Source organism: Vanessa atalanta, chromosome 8 (assembly GCF_905147765.1).
Source record: "Vanessa atalanta chromosome 8, ilVanAtal1.2, whole genome shotgun sequence".
Lineage (NCBI taxonomy): Eukaryota > Metazoa > Arthropoda > Insecta > Lepidoptera > Nymphalidae > Vanessa > Vanessa atalanta.
The window spans coordinates 2,022,993-2,046,432 of record NC_061878.1 but is presented as its reverse complement, the minus strand read 5'-3'; the positions used below and the strand labels follow the sequence as shown (position 1 = coordinate 2,046,432).

Genomic DNA, 23,440 nt, shown 5'->3' with positions numbered 1-23,440 from the left:
AGGTTTCTAGAGTTGAGCCAAGATCTTAAGATGAAGCGGCTAATGTCATAAGGCTACTCGCATTAAAATTTATTTGAATAAATTCTCTTTGGTTTCTTCAAATCAAAATATGCTTAATGCAAGTCGCCTTTTACAAGCACTTTTGTATCGTCGTTTGGACTATATTAAAAGTAAATCTACCACCGGTTAGAGATAAAAATGCTTTCGATAAGAACCGATAAAGAAAATCAGTAGTTGTTCACTCTGAAACTCAGTTGTATTTTGAATACAATTTATCCCGCATGAAAGTCATTGAAGAAATTTTATCGGTCATGTTATCATCTTATATTTATTTAAAAAATATTTTCAGTTTTATGTAATATAACTAATTTATATAATTTTACATAAAACATTAATATGAAAAGAGTTATTTACTCGTGTTTTCTTGTTCTTGTAGAAAGTAGATCAGAACTAATTTAAAGTGGGCGAATGCAGGAAGCCAATAATAAAGTATCCTAGTTTCTTAACAAGTAGACGTATACAAGGTACGCGAATGTTCTGACATAATATACATTCATTTTTCTAGCACTTTTAAATATAATATTAAAATCAACCCATCGATCGTACAAATAAATATGTCGTGTATTATATATACTTTGAATATAAATATTTTTCTTCGTAAAAATAAATTATAATATAAATCAAACCATATTCCTTTATTCAACACAGAAATATTACACTTTATTGATTGTCAAATTAAACACTACCACTGGTTCGAAAAAGAAAATACGTCGAAATAAACTCAGCGGGGTTGTTTTGTCAATTTATGATTATTTACATATATTAAATATCAAAAGAAACAGGCAGGACGCGATCGTTTCATTCCCAAGGTTAAATTCGAGTCTAAGCGAGTTGTATCAACATTGGAAAATAGTCTATTTTTTTTAAACCCAATGCCGCAGAGCTTATTCTACTTGTCAATCCATTTATATGAGGGACCGATTACAACTTGAAATTAACAGTAAGATCAAGAAATTCAGCTAATTCAACTAGATCAATCAATTCCCCATCAGCTTTTACATTTACCGGATTTGGTATACAAAATTTTACAATGTTTGTTTTTTTTTATTATTTAGCTTAAGATAATTAACGCTATATAACAAAGGTGCTATATCAAAGATATAATTGTTTTCATCATTATACTATACCTTTTTCTATTGATTTCAAAAATTAATGGTTTACCATAAGTTAACAAGACTGTGTAGTGACGGCAAGTCATTTATGTATATGAGGAATAGAAAATGTCCAATAATTGATTCTTGAGGGACCCCCATACCTGCTGCAACCATTTTACATATTAGACATAAATCTGAAATGCTTGTATCCACAAGCTCATATGGAACAACGTGGTGGAATATGCTCCAAGACTGCAGTTGGATATTTAAAGTATGTTACTTTACTCTTAAAATATGATATACACACGCAAAATCTTTAATAATAATTACCATACATATAAATTCTTTAATTACATAAAGGCTATAAGCTTACACAATTCTGAAAGATAATCAATTGCTAAGCACACCGAGCTTTTTTATGCCAATCGTTTTAAGGTTTTAGGTTAATGTTTTAAATTGTTTCATAAACTATTTTTATTATAGATCAATGAACAGACCGATAGATGTTTATGTCTATACAATATTTATAAATCGATACAATTTTATGAAACTTACACAATCATAAAGAATAACATAATACAAATATCAATATGTAACGTTTAGCTGTAATTTGTTTCATGACATCAATTATTATTTGTAAAACATATATACCGCCGGTGTTTTCCCATTTTATTTATAATCATCTTATCTAAAAATATTTTTCAATATTGACCATTTCCTATTGCTGTTGCCAGCTGTGATTAAACCGCAGCTTGTGTATAGAAAACTTGGCTTATCTTTTAAAATAGGAGAGTAATAGAAAATCGACGTGAAAAACATGCATCAAGCTGAAATACGGTACTAGCGACCGAGTCCTTCGAAATCGAAGCAATACTCTAGAAATAAAACAGGCCAAGTCAATTCATCGTAACGTATGCTACGCATGCGACCACCTACAATGGATGCTGTGACAATTGCATTTGATTACACATTGCTGGCCATTCGTATATCTAACGAATAATTCGGACTTGCTTCTGAATTTTGTGTAGACACTTCTTGACGCAGTGGTTAAAATTTTTGAATTTTATGAACGATGTTTTCACGTGCTCAATTTGTGTTTATAATTCATCTCGTGCTCAGCGATGAAGTAAAATGTAGTGTGGTAAAATTAGTTCCACTCTTCAAGTCGAAAGGAAGCCAAGCCTTATCAGCAGTGAGACCTTTACGGGTTGTCACTGTTTTTTTACATCCGATTTACTGAATTGATTTTTAAAATTTTCAATATTCTTGTAACACTATTACTACAGAGACGAATATAAATAAAACAAAATCAGATTTTTTGCTGTTTTGTAATATATACATTTATTTTTTATTCTAATGAAAAATATATTGAATTTGTTTGTCGATTAATGATATACTATACTTACTATAAGTGGATATAGGTACCTTTGCTGGCGATTTAAATAAAAAAAAAAAAACCGTAAATCAAAACCCGAATAGTATTAGCTTTATAAAAAATAAACAATGCTCATTGACTAAATCCAAATTCTGTTCATATTAAAGAAAAACAAAAAAACTTACATTTCATTTATTACAATAAATTACGCAATTTTTAACAAAGCACGCAACAGACTGGCAACAAACGACAAAGTAACACGTAAAACATCCGGCGCACTTTAATTGCGGCATATCGACCTGCCCGTATAATTAATGGCCGTAGATAGCGGGAGCTAGCGAGATTTGAAATATGGCGTTTCCACATTCATGTGTAAATGTTGGGAGGACGAGGCAGCAAAAGCGAATTATTTGAATTTTGTTCAAGTTCAAAAGTCGAAACAACAAAGACACAAATACCTTAGGTCCTATAGACGGTGTAAGAAATATTTAATTTAGTACAAGCTGAATCAACCGCTTGATTTGATAGCATTCTAAAATAAGATGAATGTAAACAAATTACTTAGAATATTGAGTGCAGAAAATTAGCGATTTAACTCCCTAGCCAACTACGTAGGAGATATGTATTAAAAGGTACGACTAAATATATCAATCTCATAGTTTCATGGGCCGGCAATTCGATACTACGCTGAGATCAGGATTAAAATCTATGTTGCGGACTTAACCAACCATTGAAGCTTAACACTGTCCTTACTGTCTTGTGTTATTGTAAATTTCTAGACAGATAACCCTATATTCGAAACAGGTACCTGATTTCTTGTAATGTAACAGGATTGCTACGATACGAACCAAAGTAACATAAATAGATAAATCTCAATGACGGCTTTTAAAATTGAAAACTTTCATATGTATACGAGATGCATAATATTTCATTTAATATAATGATATGTGAATGTAAAGCTTTCCCTCAAATAAAAATGCGGCTACAATTTATAATTTGAAGAGTATCTGAAACGATTAACACGAGTAATGGGTCTGTGTGTTAAGACCTTTTAGCACCGGATTTATAAGCTGAGTATGAAGGAGAGACCGTATAACGAGGTATTGATTGTATTATAACGTGCTTAGATTGAGGATAAACTAGGTAATCAGACCAATGCAGTTATTATGCTAGAAAAAATTAAAGATCATAATAGAACATGTTCCCTTAATTGGAATAAGTGTTATTGGCTAATATTCATTAAAAGCTACCCTGAACTTCTTTGTATGGAACCTTTATAGGAGCCATCTCTGGTGTACACTCTACCAAAATTTTATCATAAACGGATGGTGTAGGAACTATTTTAACTATAAAATATAAGAGATACATGCATCAAAATATGGAACTCGGTTTTCGTCGTGAGATATGAAGTGCTTTTTACAAATAAGTCCTAATAAATAAGATTAATTAGATACGTAAATTCAATATCATATTAATGAAAAAATCTGAATTAAAAAGATCAAAGAAAAATAATATAAAACTTTTTTCAAACGATATCCATTTTTCTCGTTCCAAGGCGTTCGTCCGCATGAACACAATAAAGTCGCATTGTTTCCGCGGTTATCATTTTTTGGCATCCTATTTTGTTTACATTTTTTTTTTTTGATATATCAGAACAGGTGCAGTTGAAATAAAACACAGGATTTCATATTTTAGATTAATAATGCGATTTATCTCGTATCTATTATGTGCGTGGATAAAAAAGTTATCCTACATAATTTATAGAGAGCAAGCTTTTTTTTTTTGTTAGGGTTCCGTAGCCTAATAGCGTAAAATGGAACCCTTATAGATTCGTCATGTCTGTCTATGTCCGTCCGTATGTCACAGCCACTTTTTTCCGAAACTATTAGAATTATACTGTTGAACCTTGGTAAGTAGATGTTTAATGTGAACCGCATTAGATTTTCACAAAAAAAAATACAATAAATTTTGGGGTTCCCCATACTTAGAACTGAAACTCAAATTTTCTTGTCATCGAACCCTTACGTATAAGGTATCTATGGATAGGTCTTCAAAAATGATAATGAGGTTTCTAATACCATTTTTTTTCTAAACTGAATAGTTTGCGCTAGAGACCGAAGTGGTAAAATGTGTTACTTCTAAAGTAAGAAAATGATAAAACTAAAAAAAATATATGATATACATTACCATGCAAACTTCCACCCAAAATTGGTTTGAACGAGATCTAGTAAGTAGTTTTTTTTTTTTAATTTTAATAAATCGTAAACCGCAATTTACCTCTGATTCAATCAACTTAAATATAAAAAAAAAACATTTAATTTCATAAACATAAACTTGGTACTTGCTGCTATGGAACCTTTCATGCGAGTCCGACTCACACTTGGCCGCTTTTTTATAGATTTTATTTACGTAAGGATTATTCACATTAGGGCCGTCATGGTACCTCACCGGCATTACTCGCCTGTAATGTAAGAATCTAAGATTCGACTTTGAGCATTCGTCTGAAGTCGAGTCGGTTGTTTTTAGAGCGTAAGGCGAAGCGGTCATACTGAGTAAGGTAACATCGAGTGAATTATCTTAATTACGTAAAAGAATCGATATTGGTCTGGTTGGTGTTTCGATATCGGCGTAACCTTTGAGGTTGCCCCCTGTAATATTCAGTTCCTCTTACAGCTGTATCATTAAAGTTTGTGAAAAAATATAAAATACACGCATATTCTTATTTTATTTATTAATTAAATATAATGTATTCTCCTAAGCTGGTAAGTGCGATTCTGTAAGAAGCCGTACACGTGAAATTTTGACAGTCGACTTACAGTGATACGCTATTTTGATACGTGTATCCTGTAAATTTTATAATTATTACTGTCATTGTAACATATCATAATCTGACATTTCACGCTCGTATCCTGCGGTGAGTTTCAAGTCAGAGATCATTAACTCATCGACATATATGTCTATTCTCTTGAACAATTCTTGTTATTAACTAATTGTTTGTTTCGTTCCGAATTAGTAGAATACTAATAAAGCATTGATGTTCTGTTAAGGAATTGTTAAGTAAATTGTTAAGGAATATTCTAGAAATTGTCGAGTGAGACAATTTGAGTGTAATTTAATACAATTAAAACAATTCAAATAATCAAAATAAATTATTTAATAAGCTACTAAGATTTATCTTCGTTATAATAAAACAATTGAATTTGAAACTAAAATATAAAATATAAAATAAATACGCTATGTAAAATATAAAGTTAAAGTTCTTAAAATAATAATTATTAATAATAATAATAGGTTTTTGATATCAGTTCTATTAAGCAATGCTAGTTCTCTGTTCGTCTGAGAAAACTTTTAAATTATATATATATATTAAAAGATTAAAGTAAATATAGACATCGTGTTCAATTATGTTCAAGTGTATTTTCTGCTTTTTTTTATTTTTATACAAAATCGTTTTTTGTCGTATCTTCATTGGTTCTAATTTATTTTAATTATTACTTATTAATCTCAAGTATTTAGGAATTCAACCGACAAACAGTAGTATTGTTGTGTTCCGGCTTAAGGGTTGAGTAAGCCAGTGTAAACACAACGGTCATGATATCGTAGTTCCCAAGGATGGTAACGCATTGGCGATGAAGTAATGGTTAATATTTATTACAGCGCCATTGTCTGTGAGCGGTGGTGACCACTTACCATCGAGTGGTCCATTTGCTCGAACGTATACATACGACACAGTAAAACATATACAGTAAAAAACATGTCACAATATTCTCACAAAATCTCAGTTGAAGTTATCTTAAAGAGTACAATGTACAATATAGAATTATACCCAAATAAAACAACACATACTCGACAATAAATAGCGAAACACTAACAGAAGTTGGATACAGCTAATGAACCGGAAATCTCATAAAGTCAATCTCACTACTCTCAATATATTTTTCACTTGGGGCACGGAAAACGCGCGGAGCACGCAAAGAGCCCCAAATGACTCGACTTCAGTCTAATAAGAGCAACAAAATACGCGAAAGAAAGCAAAAAAAACACAGACAACAGCAATGACATTTATCTAATTACGGGATCTTGATAAGGGGTGTAAAGGGGGAAGGGATAAGGGGAACACGGGATGCTATCCCGCAGTCGGGAGCCAACATCTGCGGGAGACAGACCTATATATCACCTACGAAACGCGGATACATCGCGGAAATAAAATTTAGAACTTTTCTTCGAAGAAGAAATTTTCGTTCTAAAATTAAACGGCTTAAATGTGTGTTAAATTTGAGATTTTTGTGTATTTTATAGAATAGTGGAATATAAAATTGTTTTATGATTTTATAATGTGAAATGATAAGTGCCGACCACCAGTCTAGAAGTGTTATTGTAATTTAGTTTTCGACAATGACTGTCCTTCTCGTGTTTGGACTTTTCGTAGGTAAGTTCCTTTATGAATAATTTTAAACATTTTTAAAATTACGATATAATTTCAACTACTTCGTCTACTGATTGGACTGAAATTAAGTTAAAAACACAAGTAAGTTATTTATTTTAGTTGGGATTTTTCCGGTTTACTTGGCGAAGGAAAAATATGAATAATGAAGATGTTAAGTTTGTTCGCCATTACTCCGACGCTTAACTAACACACTCATTTAAAACTTATATTTTCTCTTGAAACTTGGTTAGTAACAAGATTATGATAAGTTTATATGATGTTATTGTAAATGTGAATTATTTTAATCGAACTCACTTAAAGCATTATTTCTTCGTTTTATTAATTGACTGTATTCGTTTATAAAGTAAATTATTTCAAAAATATATACAGTGTCATCATATTTCAGTGTAGTATATATACTATTTGATAATATATGAAATTGTTATAAATTTATTTTATATTATTTAGTGTCAGAATATGTTAGGTTTTTTCAACATAGTTTATTTTTAAATTAGATCAAATATCTAATATGTATAAGACTAGTTATCGCTCGCGTTTAAGGGGTTGGTTTTCAGTTGTTAGGCACAAAAAGAAGCCTATGTCCTCACTTGTTGTAAAATCTTGTTTCGTAATAAATTTCATCAGACAGACAGACAGATAGACACACATAGTTACTCTCGCATTTGTAAAATATTAGTATAGATGATAAATAGACACAGATACTTAGATGAATTTAATATCACAGAAAAAAGGATCAATTTTATTATATACATAATCTACTATTTTAATTAATTGTTTGGTTTTAAAACTAAACTGAAAAATAAACTTTCTATCTGTCAATGTAAAATGTTTTTTTTTTTTTTATTTCGTTTTTGTATTGGCCAAAAATAAAAATAAAATTATCATAATCGAAATTTAAATTTAATATAAAAAAGTATTTTTGATTTTAATATTTCAATGTTATCTATAGCTTAGCTTATTTAGATTACATTGACAATTGTAATGTAATTCAAAAAAGTATTATGAACCTAAAAATAATTCTAGACTTAATACCAATTTAACATTACACATAAAAACAAAAAAAAAATTAAAAAAAAAATCTTCAGTCTATGTAATAGCAACTATGTTTGCTTTTGTTAGCTCGCTTGTTTAGGTTATGTATTTTGTAGAGTGATAAGGATAAATGTTATATTCAGAAAAGTTTCTAAGTGTCATATGGGTTCGATTTAAAACATTCGTTGTCATGCAGTTATTAATAATAGAACATCGATCACATATGATGTGGCTTCGTATCGTACTTTATAGTTTGTATATGACAAAATGGTTTTATATGATGATACGATGGGAGTGATAAAATAAATAGTTACTACCTATATCCATCAATCAATCAAAATATACTTTATTCAAGTAGGCTTTTACAAGGACTTTTGAATCATCATTTAACAAACTATTTAAAGTATTAAACTATTTAAATTTAAAGTAAAGCTACCCCGGTGGTAGCGGTTCGGAATGTAGATTCTACCGAGAAGAACCGGCAAGAAACTCAGTTGCTCAATGGTAAGAACATGTGAATTATAACCGAAGATTGCTGATTCAAATCTAGTCAAGCCGGTATTACGGATTTTGTGTTCTTCCTTGGGGGACACAAAGTTCCGTAATGCTTCTCGTGTTCAGAGTGTCGGAAAGAAACCTATCACATGTGAAGTGGCGACGTTTAAGCAGCCTGGTGGAATAAGCTCAAAGCCTTCTCCTCCTAAGGAGTCCTTAGATCATAAGAAAATGTAAGACTTGGTTTCTATTTTATTATTTCTGTAGTAGAGTAGAACCAAGTCACCTCGACCGAAAGGTCATCACAGATTTCCAAAAGCACCTTCCAGAGTTTTAAAGCGCACTTCCTTCCCCCATTAGATGGAACAGGTCATTATCCTCAAAGATCTGATAAGTTTCAATGGATGACAGGACGTTACCAACAGACCGGAGTTCAATTTCGGACTAGCATGACCGAGCTTTATATTTGTTGATGAATATCCTATCTCCAGTCTTGATTAGAAAAGGTCGTTAGGAAACCTTGATATTATGTCTGAAGACAAACAACCAACAACGTGGCAGTATAATTGAAATGGAGGTCATTTTTATATTCTAATTGTGCTTTTGTTAAATTTGATTTATTAACAACTCCTCCCTCGTTTTGAATAGATGGCATATTAAAGCTTTTGCCGACAACGTGCTCTAAATTATTTACGTATATATTATAGAAGCAATAATACTCTTATTAAGCCTAACACTTCCAGCGTTTGTATAGAAACAATTATACCTTATATTTTTGAAATTCGAACATAATTATTTTATTTTTTATTTTAATTCTAATGTTATTAAGTTGATTCATACACAATAATGCCACCATCACGTGTCCCGCACACGTAATAAGCTAATTTCCCTTAAAAATGAGGTCCTTGATTTAATACCAATATATATGTAATATACATTTAAAATTTAATTAATTCGTTTTTTACATAAATACTTAAAATATATTAATATAGAATTATATAATAACTCTAATAAATATGAATCACATCGGTCTCAGTGATGGAGTGACGCTTCCTTTCTCGAGAAGAACGTCTGAAGTATCCAATGCAGGTTGGTACAATGAGTAGTGGAATTTCAGCTGACACTTGCTGTTGACCGATTTAAAATAAGGAGGTTTTATTTTGTTATTCTATTTATTAGGTTTGCTAGCGATTTTTACATCAGTCATTCTTACATACATACAATTAAAATATATCTACAAATTATGTAAAATAATTTAAAAGCAAACATTATATGCTAATTAATTCATTAATTACTATTGCTTGCTAAGGAAAGAAAAGTGTAAAAACAAAACAAAAACGAAGAACGAGCCAAAGAGAAAAAATATAGTTTGTACATGAACACACCTTTACACTATAAATATGAAGCCGATATCTAAACATTTGTTTTAATAGTAATAAAAGTTCGCATTTTAAAAATATATAGATTTACAAGAAAAACAATTAACATACAGAGGTTCTTTATTTGGTTGTATTTTTATTTTATATTTGTTACCTCAGAACTCTATCACTGATAAACCAATTTCCCTAAATTTAGCTAAGTTGTTAGCTCATAAAATATAAAGTCTGTTTCTAAGTTTAACTATCCTTTATTACCATACTGTGAGATGTCTTTGATAAAGGGTATACTTAAAGTCGCTTCACAATATATTTAGGACGATATTATGTATATTTACAATAATATAGATCTTTATGAAACGGTTACATTCTTTATATAGACACGAGGAGGACAGATAAACTAATAACACCTAGTTTCCGACTTCGCAAAGTTAATACATCCTTCTCGAGGCACGGTATTCGTTTCTATAATTAAATTTCGCAGTTATTTTTAACTTAACCTAAAAAAATATTTATTTAATTGGAGAACATACAGCTGTTGATAAACAAAAAACTTAATAACTATTAGGCCAACAACAGTTCTCACATATAACCTATACATACTTAATATATGATTATATTATTGATAAAAAGGGATGGAGTTTGTTGATTTCTAGGCAGGATATATATAAATTAGATTGAACTTTATTGAAATACTATTTTACTTAAAAGATGGAAAAACAACTGAATTTGTTGCCGGTTCTTCTTGGCAGAATCTACTTTCTGAATCGGCGGTACCTTTACATTTAATTCAACACTGCAATACGACGATTTAAAAGTGCATATTGAATATACTTGAATAAGAATATTTATCATTATAATAGTAATATAATTTATTAATTCTATTTAAAAAAAAAGTTTGTTTTTATAATGGTTTTGCCATTTAAAATGTTTAATGTCTATGTTTAGACGGTATATGTCACTGCAGTCCTATTCTGTATACTGTTGATATTTAATTATGACTATTTGTCTTGTTAGTAATCCTTAATAAATAAATAATAATGATAAAGATTCATCAACGGGCTATTTCGGCATTTCATAACATTTAATGTGTACTAAATATACATTGTTATATACTGAAATAATTCGGCTTATTATATCAATTTAGTATTTTTGCTTAAAGAACTTAATTCGCCGAGAAACAGAAATTTCAGCAATAAGTTAATTTAATAACTAAAAAGTTTTTTTTTTAATAATATAAAATATCTATATATTATATTTGATACGCGAAACTCGATAGCTCGAATACGCTATTAATTATTTTATTTTATAAGAAATTGCGGGAATTCTTTGAAACGGAGCCAGAGAAATGAAATCATCTTTGAAATTGGGAGGGTTTCGATATGGTTTGGAGAAACTAGGTTATAATATAGATAGTCCATTTGATTACCAAGAAGTTTATGGTTTTGACGTGAAACTTGAAGATTAAGTTGTTAGAATAGTAATGCAATTGCACTATTCCGTTGAACGATAGTAGCGCTGTTTGTTTTAGATCCAAACTTCGGTTTTAGAGCAAAATTCAGATTAAAAACTAAGTCTATAACTTTGTCGAATTAACTATGTCAACATTCTGTTCTGTTGCAGAAAATTAAGTATTATTAAAAACAATTTATGTTATATTTAACCAATTTAAAAGTAATTATAGTGGATAATGTTGAATATTATACAATACTAAGATTATGTTTTAAATGAGGAATATAATGATAATAGTGTAAAGTATGATTTAATCTTACGGGATGTAGTTCAACCGAATGAAGAAGTCATAGGGTGCGATTACCGTATGGAATCATCAATTCTGTCATTAATCATATTGTCATTAATAAGTATGATAATGTCTTATAACGATTGTATTATGTTATTTATAATAAATGAAGTTTAAAAATGTTTCAGTAGCATAGCGATTTTTTATTGCCAGACAAATTGTTTAAAATAAACTACATGACTGGTTTTCCGGTTGATCAACAATTGAGTTTATAAAATCAATTCTATATATTTTTGAATAGAATTCAAAATTAATTGCAATATTAAAGCACTTACGACATATTATAACTGATATAAAATAACCTTAAATATTAAATCTTAGTAATTTTTATAAGTTATGTAATAGTGTGTAAATATTTGTATGTAAGTTATGGCAACACCGGCTATCCAGAATACATTTTAAAAATCTCACTCAGATTGAGTTGCCTGGAAGAGACGGCTAATTAGCCATAAGTCCGTCCGTTATACAATACATCAAATATTTGTATGTATTATGTTTGTGCCGTACAATAACATAAGTAAATAAAATATATCAACATTAATTTTATATTCTTTTACAATCATTTGTCCTCTTCTTTCAAATTAAAAATTACTGTTGAAGAAGCGAGACATCGGTGTCTAACTATTTACATGTTATACAACGTTTAACAGTGTCCAAAACAAAGATATACCAATAAAGGTCAGCTCAAATCAAACAATGTCGAATACCAAGATACTTATAATCATGTTAAAAATTATAGTTTTAATAGCCAGATACTTTACGCTGCATTTAAGTTCTTTATATTCAAAAACATATTTTTTTTGTTATTTTAAAAATATTTAATATTGGAAATTCCAAGTAAGAATTTTCATTTTGTTAAAACGAAGGTAAGGAGTGATGAAATAAGTCATAAATGCCTTTGTTTTTGCTCTAAAGCGGGATTCCTGCCTTAGCGTCTTTGTAGGTATATATAAATTATTTACTTTTTCTTCACTTGAAAAAAAAATGTAGAATGTAATAAACTGTTGTCGTATAGTACTGTTTTTGTCTTAAATAAAATTAACTTACATATCATGAAGTGAAAAAGAAATACAATTAAGACATTTAAAATTTCGTTAGTACATTTATTTAGGAATACAAATGAAATATTTCTGTAACTATATAGTAGGTACTATTTTGGTGGCTATGGGTTCACTTACGTGTGAGGGAGAGGGCGTTAGCCTTCAGGTAACCTATGTAATTTTGAAAATTGTGAGACTGAGACTGCGAAGCAGGCGGAAGAAGGCACCGTGCCAGGTGGACCACCGATGTGAAGAAGGCGGTGATACCCGACTGAACGCGGAGGGCAAAGAACCGGGAGCTCTAACACACCTTAGCATTACTTTACGTTTGGCTGACGATAATGATGGTAAGAGAATTGAAGCTATGAAATTATAAATTTACTAGTTAGATAAATATTTCTAACGTCTCAAATTCATGCAATATCACTCACAAAATTTTTTGTTTGGTAATTTTACAAAGAAGTTTCGTTTTAATTTAAAAATTATACTAACTTACATTGATTTAACTATGATATTTGATAATTTTACTAAATTACGATTATTTACATCACGTACATAAATTATGATTTCATTGAAATTATGGCAATGGGCGAATGACATAATTCCGTGCATTTTTTATGTAGAAATTATAATTTTTATGGGCTTTCCATTAAAAAAAATATATATATATATCCCGCTGAGTTTCTTTCGCCGGTTCTTCTCAGGTCTGAGGTGCTAAATTCCGAACCGATGGTAGATTTTTGACTATCAATAAGCAAGTGCAAACATTTCTATATTTAATAAAGATTTTTGACTTTGACTTTGAAATCACTTTAGTGTCATTTTTGTTTTTTTATGATATCGATATCGGTACCCACCACCCAGAGACAATGGCGCTGTAAGAAATAAGAACCATTACTTACATCGCCAATGTGGCACCAACGTTGGGTACCAACTAAGATATTATGTCCCTTGTGCCTGCAATTACACTGGCTCACGCAGTCTTCATAAGTATTGTTATTTGGTGGTAGAAAATGGTTAAATGGTGGGTGGCATGTGCTTTGATGTACTTGTATTAAATATACGAATTGCCTGGATTTCTTCTAAGTCCAAGATTCAAACCAAAAGCTAAATCATAACATTTAGGTATTTGCATCAAAGAGTATGAGAGAATTAATTAGACAATATTTAAAAGAAATTGCTTCGAACATGATGTAACAAAATATCCCGCTTTGGAAATCGGATAAGAGTGACCTTTCTCAGCACAATTGGCTTTTAGCTTAAGTTGTGAGTTGAATAAAGCCATTGACTTCACGAAGCATGTAAAAGTCGTTGTTCTTGGAAAGTAAGCGTAGTAGAAATATGGTATTGCGTTACTTATCTTCTATTTGCTAATAGCGTTCAGAATATCGAGAATATTTTATCGGAATTTTATTTTTCTTAACTCCGTGTTTGCTCATCCGATATATGTTTTAAATAAACTGCGAAATCAAATGAAATACGTCTATGAGAAAAAAGTAAGAATAAAGTTTAACTATTTGTAGTGTATTTAGATTAATTAGCATTAGCAGCCTGTAAATTTCCCATTGCTGGGCTAAAGGCCTCCTCTCCCTTTGAGGAGAAGGTTTGCATATTCCACCACGCTGCTCTAATGCGGGTTGGTGGAATAAACATGTGGAAGAATTTGAATTTGAAATTAGACACAAGCAGGTTTCCTCACGATGATTTCCTTCACCGCCGAGCACGAGATGAATTATAAACACAAATTAAGCACATGAAAATTCAGTGGTCCCTGCCTCTTTGATTATCGTGTTGACCGTGTGTATTGTATATGTGCTATGATTTAAATATTCTCATATCATACAACTAATGTCGTCCATTCCTTGGCTCGTGTTCTTCAAATCTGTGAAGACCAAGGGAACGCTCCCAAGAAAAAAGCGCCTTCGAGATTGAGAGCCCAGACTTCGAGATAACGGTCCCTCATAGATTTCGCGAGTACTTTATTTATTTATCATTTTATACGCACCAGAAATAAAAAAGATCTAAAGATCAAAGTAAAGTAAGTGTAAAGATCACGCATAAGGAGATATGTAATACACTCTAAGAATGAAAAAATAATTTAGATAATTAAAAAAAGACACCTAATTAACTATTTACTCTTGATGGTAGGACTTTTTAGAAGCCCGCCTGGGTAGATATCACCAACTGATCAGATAAAAGCTAGTGTAACTACAGGCACAAATGTCATAACATCATTGTTTCCAAGGTTGATGGCGCATTAGCAGTGTAAGGAACGGTTAATATCTCTTACAGCACCATTGTCTATGGGCGTTGGTGACCACTTAACATCAGATGGCCCATATGCTCGTCCGCCAACCTATGCCATAAAAAAAACTATACATACAAAATCTAAATTAGAAATATATGAAGCAAAATATTTTTAGTAAATGCTGGTATATTTCCGAATACACGATCATAAGGAACTTACTTTTAAATAAAGATCTTACAACAGGCGCGATTTGTGTTAATAAATTGGTTAATTGTTTTCAACCAAATTTGGCACACTATTTCAACTGAATAGACCGTAATAATTTATCAAATATTTTAGCTTTACTTATGAAACCGCAACGCGCCTTACCCTGACTAGAGAAGTTTCCCATTCACGATAACTTAAAAATATTGTTCATCGTCAAAATAAACTATTCAAAAATTAACAGTGAATTGTTTTATTAAAACTTGAGCATGATGGAAAATAAAAACAAATTCCTGATAACACTCTATGCTCAGATGGACATTTTTTTCAAATTGAGAACCCCCTCATTTTATAAAGTTGGTTAAAACGAGGAATAACGTCAAACAAAAATTAAACATAGTGGTTATCGGTTTTATGTCAAACATAACGAAGTGCCAAGATCAAAATTTTATTGTAATGATTATTTAACTGAACTCCCGTTTCGCAGTGAACGATTTTTTTGATACCACGTAATTTGGAATCGCTGATATCTTCATCCGAATGGTAATTAATGATTTTAAATGCTGAGGTAACGAATATATTATTCTGAATAAGAATTAATAATTCACCGGTGAAAATGGTTTCGCAAATAATAAAATGGTAATATGTAATAGAACAAAATAATTACACCGACCTTAAATGATTAATACATGTTGTCGCGGACTCTTTTACGACCTACAATTTCAAAAGTACATGGTTTTGATGTCTGTCCAGAACCTTAGGAGATATTGTACTCGTATATATTTACAGACAGCCAGAAAGTGACTTTCAATTATACGATTTATAGGTTTAATGTTATCATTGGAAATTAGTTCGCTGCATGTGCAATTAGTGACCACATTACACCATAACACTTCGGACACATTGCAGTGTGGAAAATGTGAACTTTATCCTACAAAGAATAACATCATTTTATACGTTTGTACACTTACGATGTCAAAGTAAATATTTTTTGTACAAAAACTTTTCAGACCCTTTCTACCCCTTCAGGGATTGAATTAATATCGAAATACGTATTTTTTATTTGTTTAGACGACAATACTTAACAAGTTTAAGCACAATAGGATCTTTTTTATAGCTTCTGCGAAACAAACTCCAACACTCCATTTACCCTTTTAGGGATTGAAAATTAAAATAAAATGCGATTTATTCTGAAGCGGATGTACACTTTGTTGTATCAACCACAATGCTATTAAATCGAGGTGCAGACTTTCATACATTCTGTTTAGTGTTTTTTAAATTCACGTTTCAAAATTTAATTGACAAAATCACCGATAAAGTTATGAAATTTAATATTCATATTTTACAATTAATTTTAAAATACGTTTTTTTTTCTCATTTTCTTTTAAATCTATAATCAAACTTGAAGCTTTGTTATAATAATATTAGTTACAGTTTGATACAGAATTTTATTATCGAATACATATCATAACTACCTAGCGGGGCCGTGTCTTGCTTTTAAGGTATTCAGGTCATGATGTTCTCATTTCAGTAAGAAATGGTCGACATCAAAAAATTTTTTTGAGATAATCCTTCAAATAAAATCTTAGAACTGGAGTTATGGACTGGAGTAACTGGAGTATGAAGCTCGTAGTGTTATATTATCAGAGCCTTGACAAGTACTTAAATACCTCAGCCTGTGCATGATCTTGTTTGTGTCGAAATGCCGTCCATTCGAAATACTCGTACAGCTAAACGTCGGAAGTTACCTGTAAGAGATCGCTATTAGTGAAGCTGTGCCTGCAATTTTACCTTCTATTTTTCCGTAAAGCTTGTTATATTTGTATTTGAGTACAATAACGTGGTTTTTTATACATACAGGGTTATTGGTAATTCGACGTATTCCCGTTAGGAGGTAATAGGGTTGTTTATTTGCGATAATTTTAACCCCCATATGCATATTGCAAAAGTGAACCATTTTGAGTTATGAGGTTTTTCCAAAATATTCAAAAAAGCAAACTTCAATATCTCTCGCATTTTTAAATTTATCTTTATGAACATATAGGATGTTTCAAAAATAATTTAAGATTTTAACAAAACAATTTACCCGTCAACAGAAATAAAATAAAACGTATAAAAATAACTCAATAGGGTATTTTTATTGAAAGGTTTATATGTAATACGAAGCTGTCTGAAGTCGGAAGTCCTTGTCAACGTAAACATTTTCTTGGATTTTGTATGGAAAATTAACAATAGGCTTCAGGTGTCGTCACGTTATTTGCGGTGCAGGCGGTATACAGAATGTTAGAATATTTTAAGATATAATGATAAATTAAAATAAGATATTTGGTTTTTGAATTATTTAATGCAAATATATGGAGTGCTTTTAATGTGTAAATTAGATTCATTATCATCATCATCGTTTCAACCGGAAGATGTCCACTGCTGGACAAAGGCCTCCCACAAAATTCTCAACAAAAGCCGGTCTCGGGCTACTTGTGTCCAGTGGCTTCCCGCGACACTCAATAGATCATTAGTCCATAGTATAGGGGGCCTATGATGTCGTTCCGTTTCGTGGTCGCCACTCTAGAACTTTTCTGTAGAATGGCCTACGGTTCTACCATCGGTTCTACAGCCTATGTGCCCCGCCTCTAAATTACTCCTTGACCTAAGGGTTTGTAAAAAAAATAAATAAAAAAAAGTGAAAATTATATGTAAACTGATATTCTCATTGCTAGAATAAACGTGAATTTCGGCAAGGATGATAACATCTTATCAAACCTTTACACATATAATTGCCGGGGAGATGCAAGCTACTAGGTATCCCAAGTTGGGCATTATCAGTGCACGGTTGCTCGGTGGGTCATGCTGTGATGTTTTTAGGATTCCGTACTGTAGCACCTCGGCATTGAGCAAACATACATAAGGTATTCAGCTGGACTGTTCTTACACTGATTGTTTACATAAGAGGAAAGATACCTTGCGGTATTGATGCCTAATTTTATATGGAGAGGTTACATGCTTACTGGCCGACGTACTCAAATTGATACAATAAATAAGAAAGAAAAACTAAAATTTCCAAAATAAAATAATTGTTTTAAAAACCTATGAACATACTTATATCAATACCTACAGTACTAAAAGACAAAAACATACAATGGAGCCTGTTCTCTATATTCACCCGTCATGACCTTAGAGTGAGCCTTCGTTTGAGTTTTAGTGGTTGATCATCAGGTATAACATATGCATATATATACAAAGTATCACCGTAATAAAGTATCCTCGGGGTTCAAGATTCAGTTCAGTGGATTGGCCGTAAAAGAGCAACAGACAATCAGACAGACTTACTTCCGCATTTATATATAAGTATAAGAACTGTAAGAGCTTTGTGCGAAATTTATTTTAATAAATGGTTTTGCTTTTAAATCAATTAGTCTACGAAACGTAGTTCAGTGGCTAAAATACATTAGTATTAGCAGCCCGTAAATGTCCCACTGCTGGGATAAAGGCCTCCTCTCCCTTTGTGGAGAAGGTTTGGAGCATATTCCACCACGCTGCTCCAATGCGGGTTGGCGGAATACACATGTGGCAGAATTTCGTTGAAATTAGACACATGCAGGTTTCCTCACGATGTTTTCCTTCACCGCCGAGCACGAGATGAATTATAAACACAAATTAAGCACATGAAATTTCAGTGGTGCCTGCCTGGATTTGAACCCGAAATCATCGGTTAAGATGCACGCGTTGGCTAAAATACAAGGAGTATTTTATTTAGTATAACTTTTATTAAAAAAAGTATTTTTGTTAATTTTCGAAATATGTATTAGGCAATGTAATTACTAGAGACATAAGATCTAGTTTCACTCAACATCGAGACGAGAATTTACTCGTTACTTAGTTTAAAAAAGACCTAAGTATAGTCAATGTACAAACAAATTTGTACTTTGACGTCTATAAATTCATAAAATTCCTTTCTATAAATTACCGAAATTCTTTGTTGAATTAATTGATGTTTTAAAATACACAATTGTTCCATTGTTCATGTTCAATCCTTTGACTAAAACATTTATGAGTGACATCTAAAAATAAAGTATATAACGAACAAAAATGTAATATGGAAACTGCAACCGCTCTCTCGGTACTGTTCTTGACATATTCCATTAGCAACTGGTATAGGCTTCGGACTTAGTACTGGTTCCGATTATATGTATATGTTACTAAATTCTCGATTAAGTGAATCTAGTTACAAACCCTTAGGTCGATTGATGGACTGATCTTCATCAGTTATTACGTTATGTCAAGATGATGCCCTGAAGATGGTGACAATCACGAAGAACTATACTTTTACATAGACACATATAGGAATCTGTAGAATTATTTCTAAATAATAGAAATTTCATTCAAACAAAATATAATTCAGAAAGGTCGAGTAAGCCAGAGTAACAAAATATTGTAACAAAATCACATATATAAAAAGATCAAATAAAATTAGAAAATTTACATTCTGTACCCTTATACAGCAAAATCAAAACTATTAATTTATTTTTTCTTCATAGTCCAAAGTCACGAATACCCTCATTAAAATGTATGGACATTGTTGAGGTTGATGAGGAGGCTGCAGCCCATGCTGTCCTTGCAACACTATTTCCAAGTGCTGTATGAAGATATCTTAGGTTTTCATCCCAAGTTTGCTGCAACTTTATAGGGTGTTAAGCATACCCGTTACGTGCACTATATGATACAAGAGGCACAAGGGACATAACATCTCAGTTCCATGTTTGGTTGCGCAAGGTGTGATGTAAGGTTGTAATGTCTTAATCTGCGCTAAGGTCTATGTAAAGTGACCATTCACCACCATGTGGCCCACTAACCAGACAATCTATGATTGTCATAAAAAAATCAGACGTGTGCAGTGTATGCAAAACAATCTATCAAACAGTAATATATTTTCAATTTTGCCAGTATCTTTAGTAATAAAGGAATTTATATTAAACTATATGTATGAAACAATATTGTTTTCTAGTAAAGAGACAACCATTTAAGAAAAGACGAAACAAGCGTTTGAAATATTATCTTCCATGTAGTTAAACTAAGCTTATTTTCAAGTTATAAAGTCGTCTCAAATCTTCCCCCTAACTCAACATTAATCGTTTAATAACTCAGATATTTGGACACATATATATAATATAAGCACAGGTATTATATAAAAACAAGTAGAATATTTTACAAAGTAAAAGCAAAAAAAAAACTTATAAAAATATCATTTTAGAAATATTGCAAATAAAATAGTATTTTTAGGCTCCGTACTCCAAGTAAAAACGAATCCCCGTAAGACCACTTCGCTGTCCGCATTAAGGTACTTTTCCTATCAATAATGGATTGAATTATCGAGTGAAGATTTATCTTTCGTACTAAACCACAACACCTTCATATTTCTTTTATAAATTCATGTTCCACAAAAGAAAAATGTATTTGTTCTCGAATATCCATAAAACAATAAATTTCACTTTGTCACTGATCATCAAGCTTAGCTTGCTTTCCCTGGGGGAGGACAGTTGCTCCCTCCTTCATCTGGCTTCAGTTGCCCTGAAGCATTTTACGCTCTTATGCTTTCCTTTTAAATTGCCTTTGCATTCGTATAAAGTTCCATAAGCAAAGGATACAGAATTTTTATTAGATAGAAGAAAGTTTTTACAATATCATAAATAATTTAAGTAATATTTTTTGCTTCTGGAATAAATCATTTTAAATCCATTCATGTGAGCCGTTAATATTTTTTTGACTAAACTTGGATACTTTAACTCTGTAATTTGTATCAAAGTATTGACCATATCTAAAAATCGTTGACAATTTCGTGAGCAATTCAGACCACTTTCCTAAGATGCTAATTTTCATCATTCGGGTCACTTGTTCGATAGAGTCAGATTTTTATTTTATGTTGCTTTGGTAATGGATTTTCCAAATATGTTTTCTATGATATTTTACTAAAAATTGTATTAGCCTCACACAAATATACACTATTTATACTTATTTTATAAATGCAAAAGTCAAACCATCGAACCGAATTTAATCAGATGCGGTATGAAGCAAGTTTGAACTCTCAGAAAGGACTGCCTTTTTATGTCTAACTCCTGATCACTAAGATTTAGGGGTCTAAAGCAAGCGAAGTCACGGGTGACAGCTAGTATGAAATATAAGCGTAAAAAATCAACCATACTTCTCAAGAACATAAAAGATTACAGAACAAAACAGAGAACATTACTTAATTGGAGCCAAGTTCTTATTTTTTTCTGATAGAATATATTAAGACTATGCTTTTCACCAACTGCCATTTGAGCGCTGAATTTAAAATTTATAAAGTATCGCAATCTTAATAAAATTGAAATAAATATATATTTCAGATGCATATATGTGATTGCGTCTTTTAAATTAAGTAGTAGATCAAAGAGATTTTTCAGCTCGAAATTTACAGAGAAATATCAGTCCCTTTTCGACAAAATGTATTCTGAGAAAGAAAGCTCGTAAGACAAATATAAAAATACCACCAAATGTGTCTCTTTGCTGTGCTATCTTCAGATGCATTCCTCTTACTTTGAACGTCAGAATGTGTTTTAAGATTAATGCATTGCTCATACCAAAATTTTTGAAAACTGGCCTGTTACAAAATTCCCAATAGCCCTATTCCTGGCACGATAAGCAGTCAGATGTACTGGACCAACGAGAAATGAAACATTTTGTAGTAAAATCTCTTGCTAATGAGTCTAATACTGCATTTTTGAAGGTTTACTTCAAAAACTAAAAAATTTTAACCTAGTCCGGTCAAATGTATCAAAACCTGTCAAAAATGCCTATAAATAATTGTTTGTGCATGTACATATTTAGATTGAAATTAGCGTAAGTCGTTGAAATTTTGCGTTTTGTTGTTTATTCCATGATAATAGCAGAAAACCTTCTTCCTTAATGGAATTTCTATAAATATATGATTATTCCTAAGATGAAAGCAAAAATTTAGCGACCCGAGGAAAATAAAGCAAATCATTACGAATGCGAACAAGAATCGTATCCAAATTAATTTTTAAAGAGGACTGTAAGAAAGTATTTTTCTCTTTGAACTCAAGTTAAACAGCACTAACAGAGGCGTCGTTACGAGTCGCAGGATGTAGTTTTCTTTGAAATAAAATATTTACAAATAGGTACAATATAAAATTTTAAAAACGTCGTATCGAAATATGGGTTTCATTATCGATCAAACGTTTTATATTTAGAAACATCTTCCAAAATTTTTATTCGAACTTAATGAAATTTTTCTTCAAAATAATTATCCAAGCCAACCTGGCTTATTATTTTATTAAAATACCATCTAAATTAATTCCTAGAATTAAAAATGTCTTCCTTTATAGAAGATCAAAGGTATTAAATATTAGCTGAGAATATATAAATTTTTTAATTTAACTTAACTTTTACAAAGTTAAGTACTTACATCAGAAGAATACTGGTAGGGAAATGGGCCACTTAATGTTAAATGGTCACCACTCCCCATAGACATTGGTAGTGAAAGAAATATTGATCATTCCTCATATTACCAATGCACCAATCATGGAACTAAGATGTTCTGTCCCTTGAGCCTGTAATTACACTGTCTCACTCACTCTTAAAACCAGAACACAACAGTGCGAAGTATTGCTCTATGGCGGTAGAATATATGATGATGTTAGTACCTACCCAGACGGGCTTTCACAAAGCCACAAAGAAAGTCCTATCATTGAGCTACTTTAACTTTAATAAGTCATCGTGAAATTACATCCAATTACTGATATTCTATTTTTAAATATAATAAAAAAAAGAATACTTTTTTTATTTACCAATATTATGAATGTTTGTGTGTTATTATTACTGAAAAACAAAATTGATTGATGTCGACAATAAGGATCATCATCATTATCGTTATCGTTTTGCTTGTGTTTCAATCTTACCGTCTAATAATCTAACGAAATCTTATTGATATTTTTTCCGTCTACTCTGCTGATGGAATAATGATGTTCTTAAATTAACTGTAATTTCACCCATCGAATAAAGTTATGTCAAATGCGGCGTGCATCTGCAGTGCAGCAGTGTGTTGATTAATCCTTAATTTTTTTTCTAAAGGACACGTATTTTGACTGAGAATACGTAATAGTGTTTTATACAGAATTACGACTCACCACCCAGTCTGTCCCACCTATATCCTGTCCGGATTTTAATAGACACTTCATTTGCTCTGAACGGGCGGGACACATGTACGTACACGTT

The 23,440-nt window shown here is 31.3% G+C and overlaps 1 protein-coding gene across 1 annotated transcript in view; it reads left to right on the top strand.

Moving 5' to 3' along the window:
• The first annotated feature begins 6,689 nt into the window (after positions 1 to 6,689).
• LOC125065871 overlaps positions 6,690 to 23,440 on the top strand; it is a 49,266-nt gene continuing 32,515 nt past the window's right edge. The window contains exon 1 of the mRNA XM_047673719.1: positions 6,690 to 6,958. Within this exon, the coding sequence (XP_047529675.1) occupies positions 6,925 to 6,958 (34 nt within the window). The 5' untranslated portion in view covers positions 6,690 to 6,924. The remainder of the gene's footprint in view (positions 6,959 to 23,440) is intronic.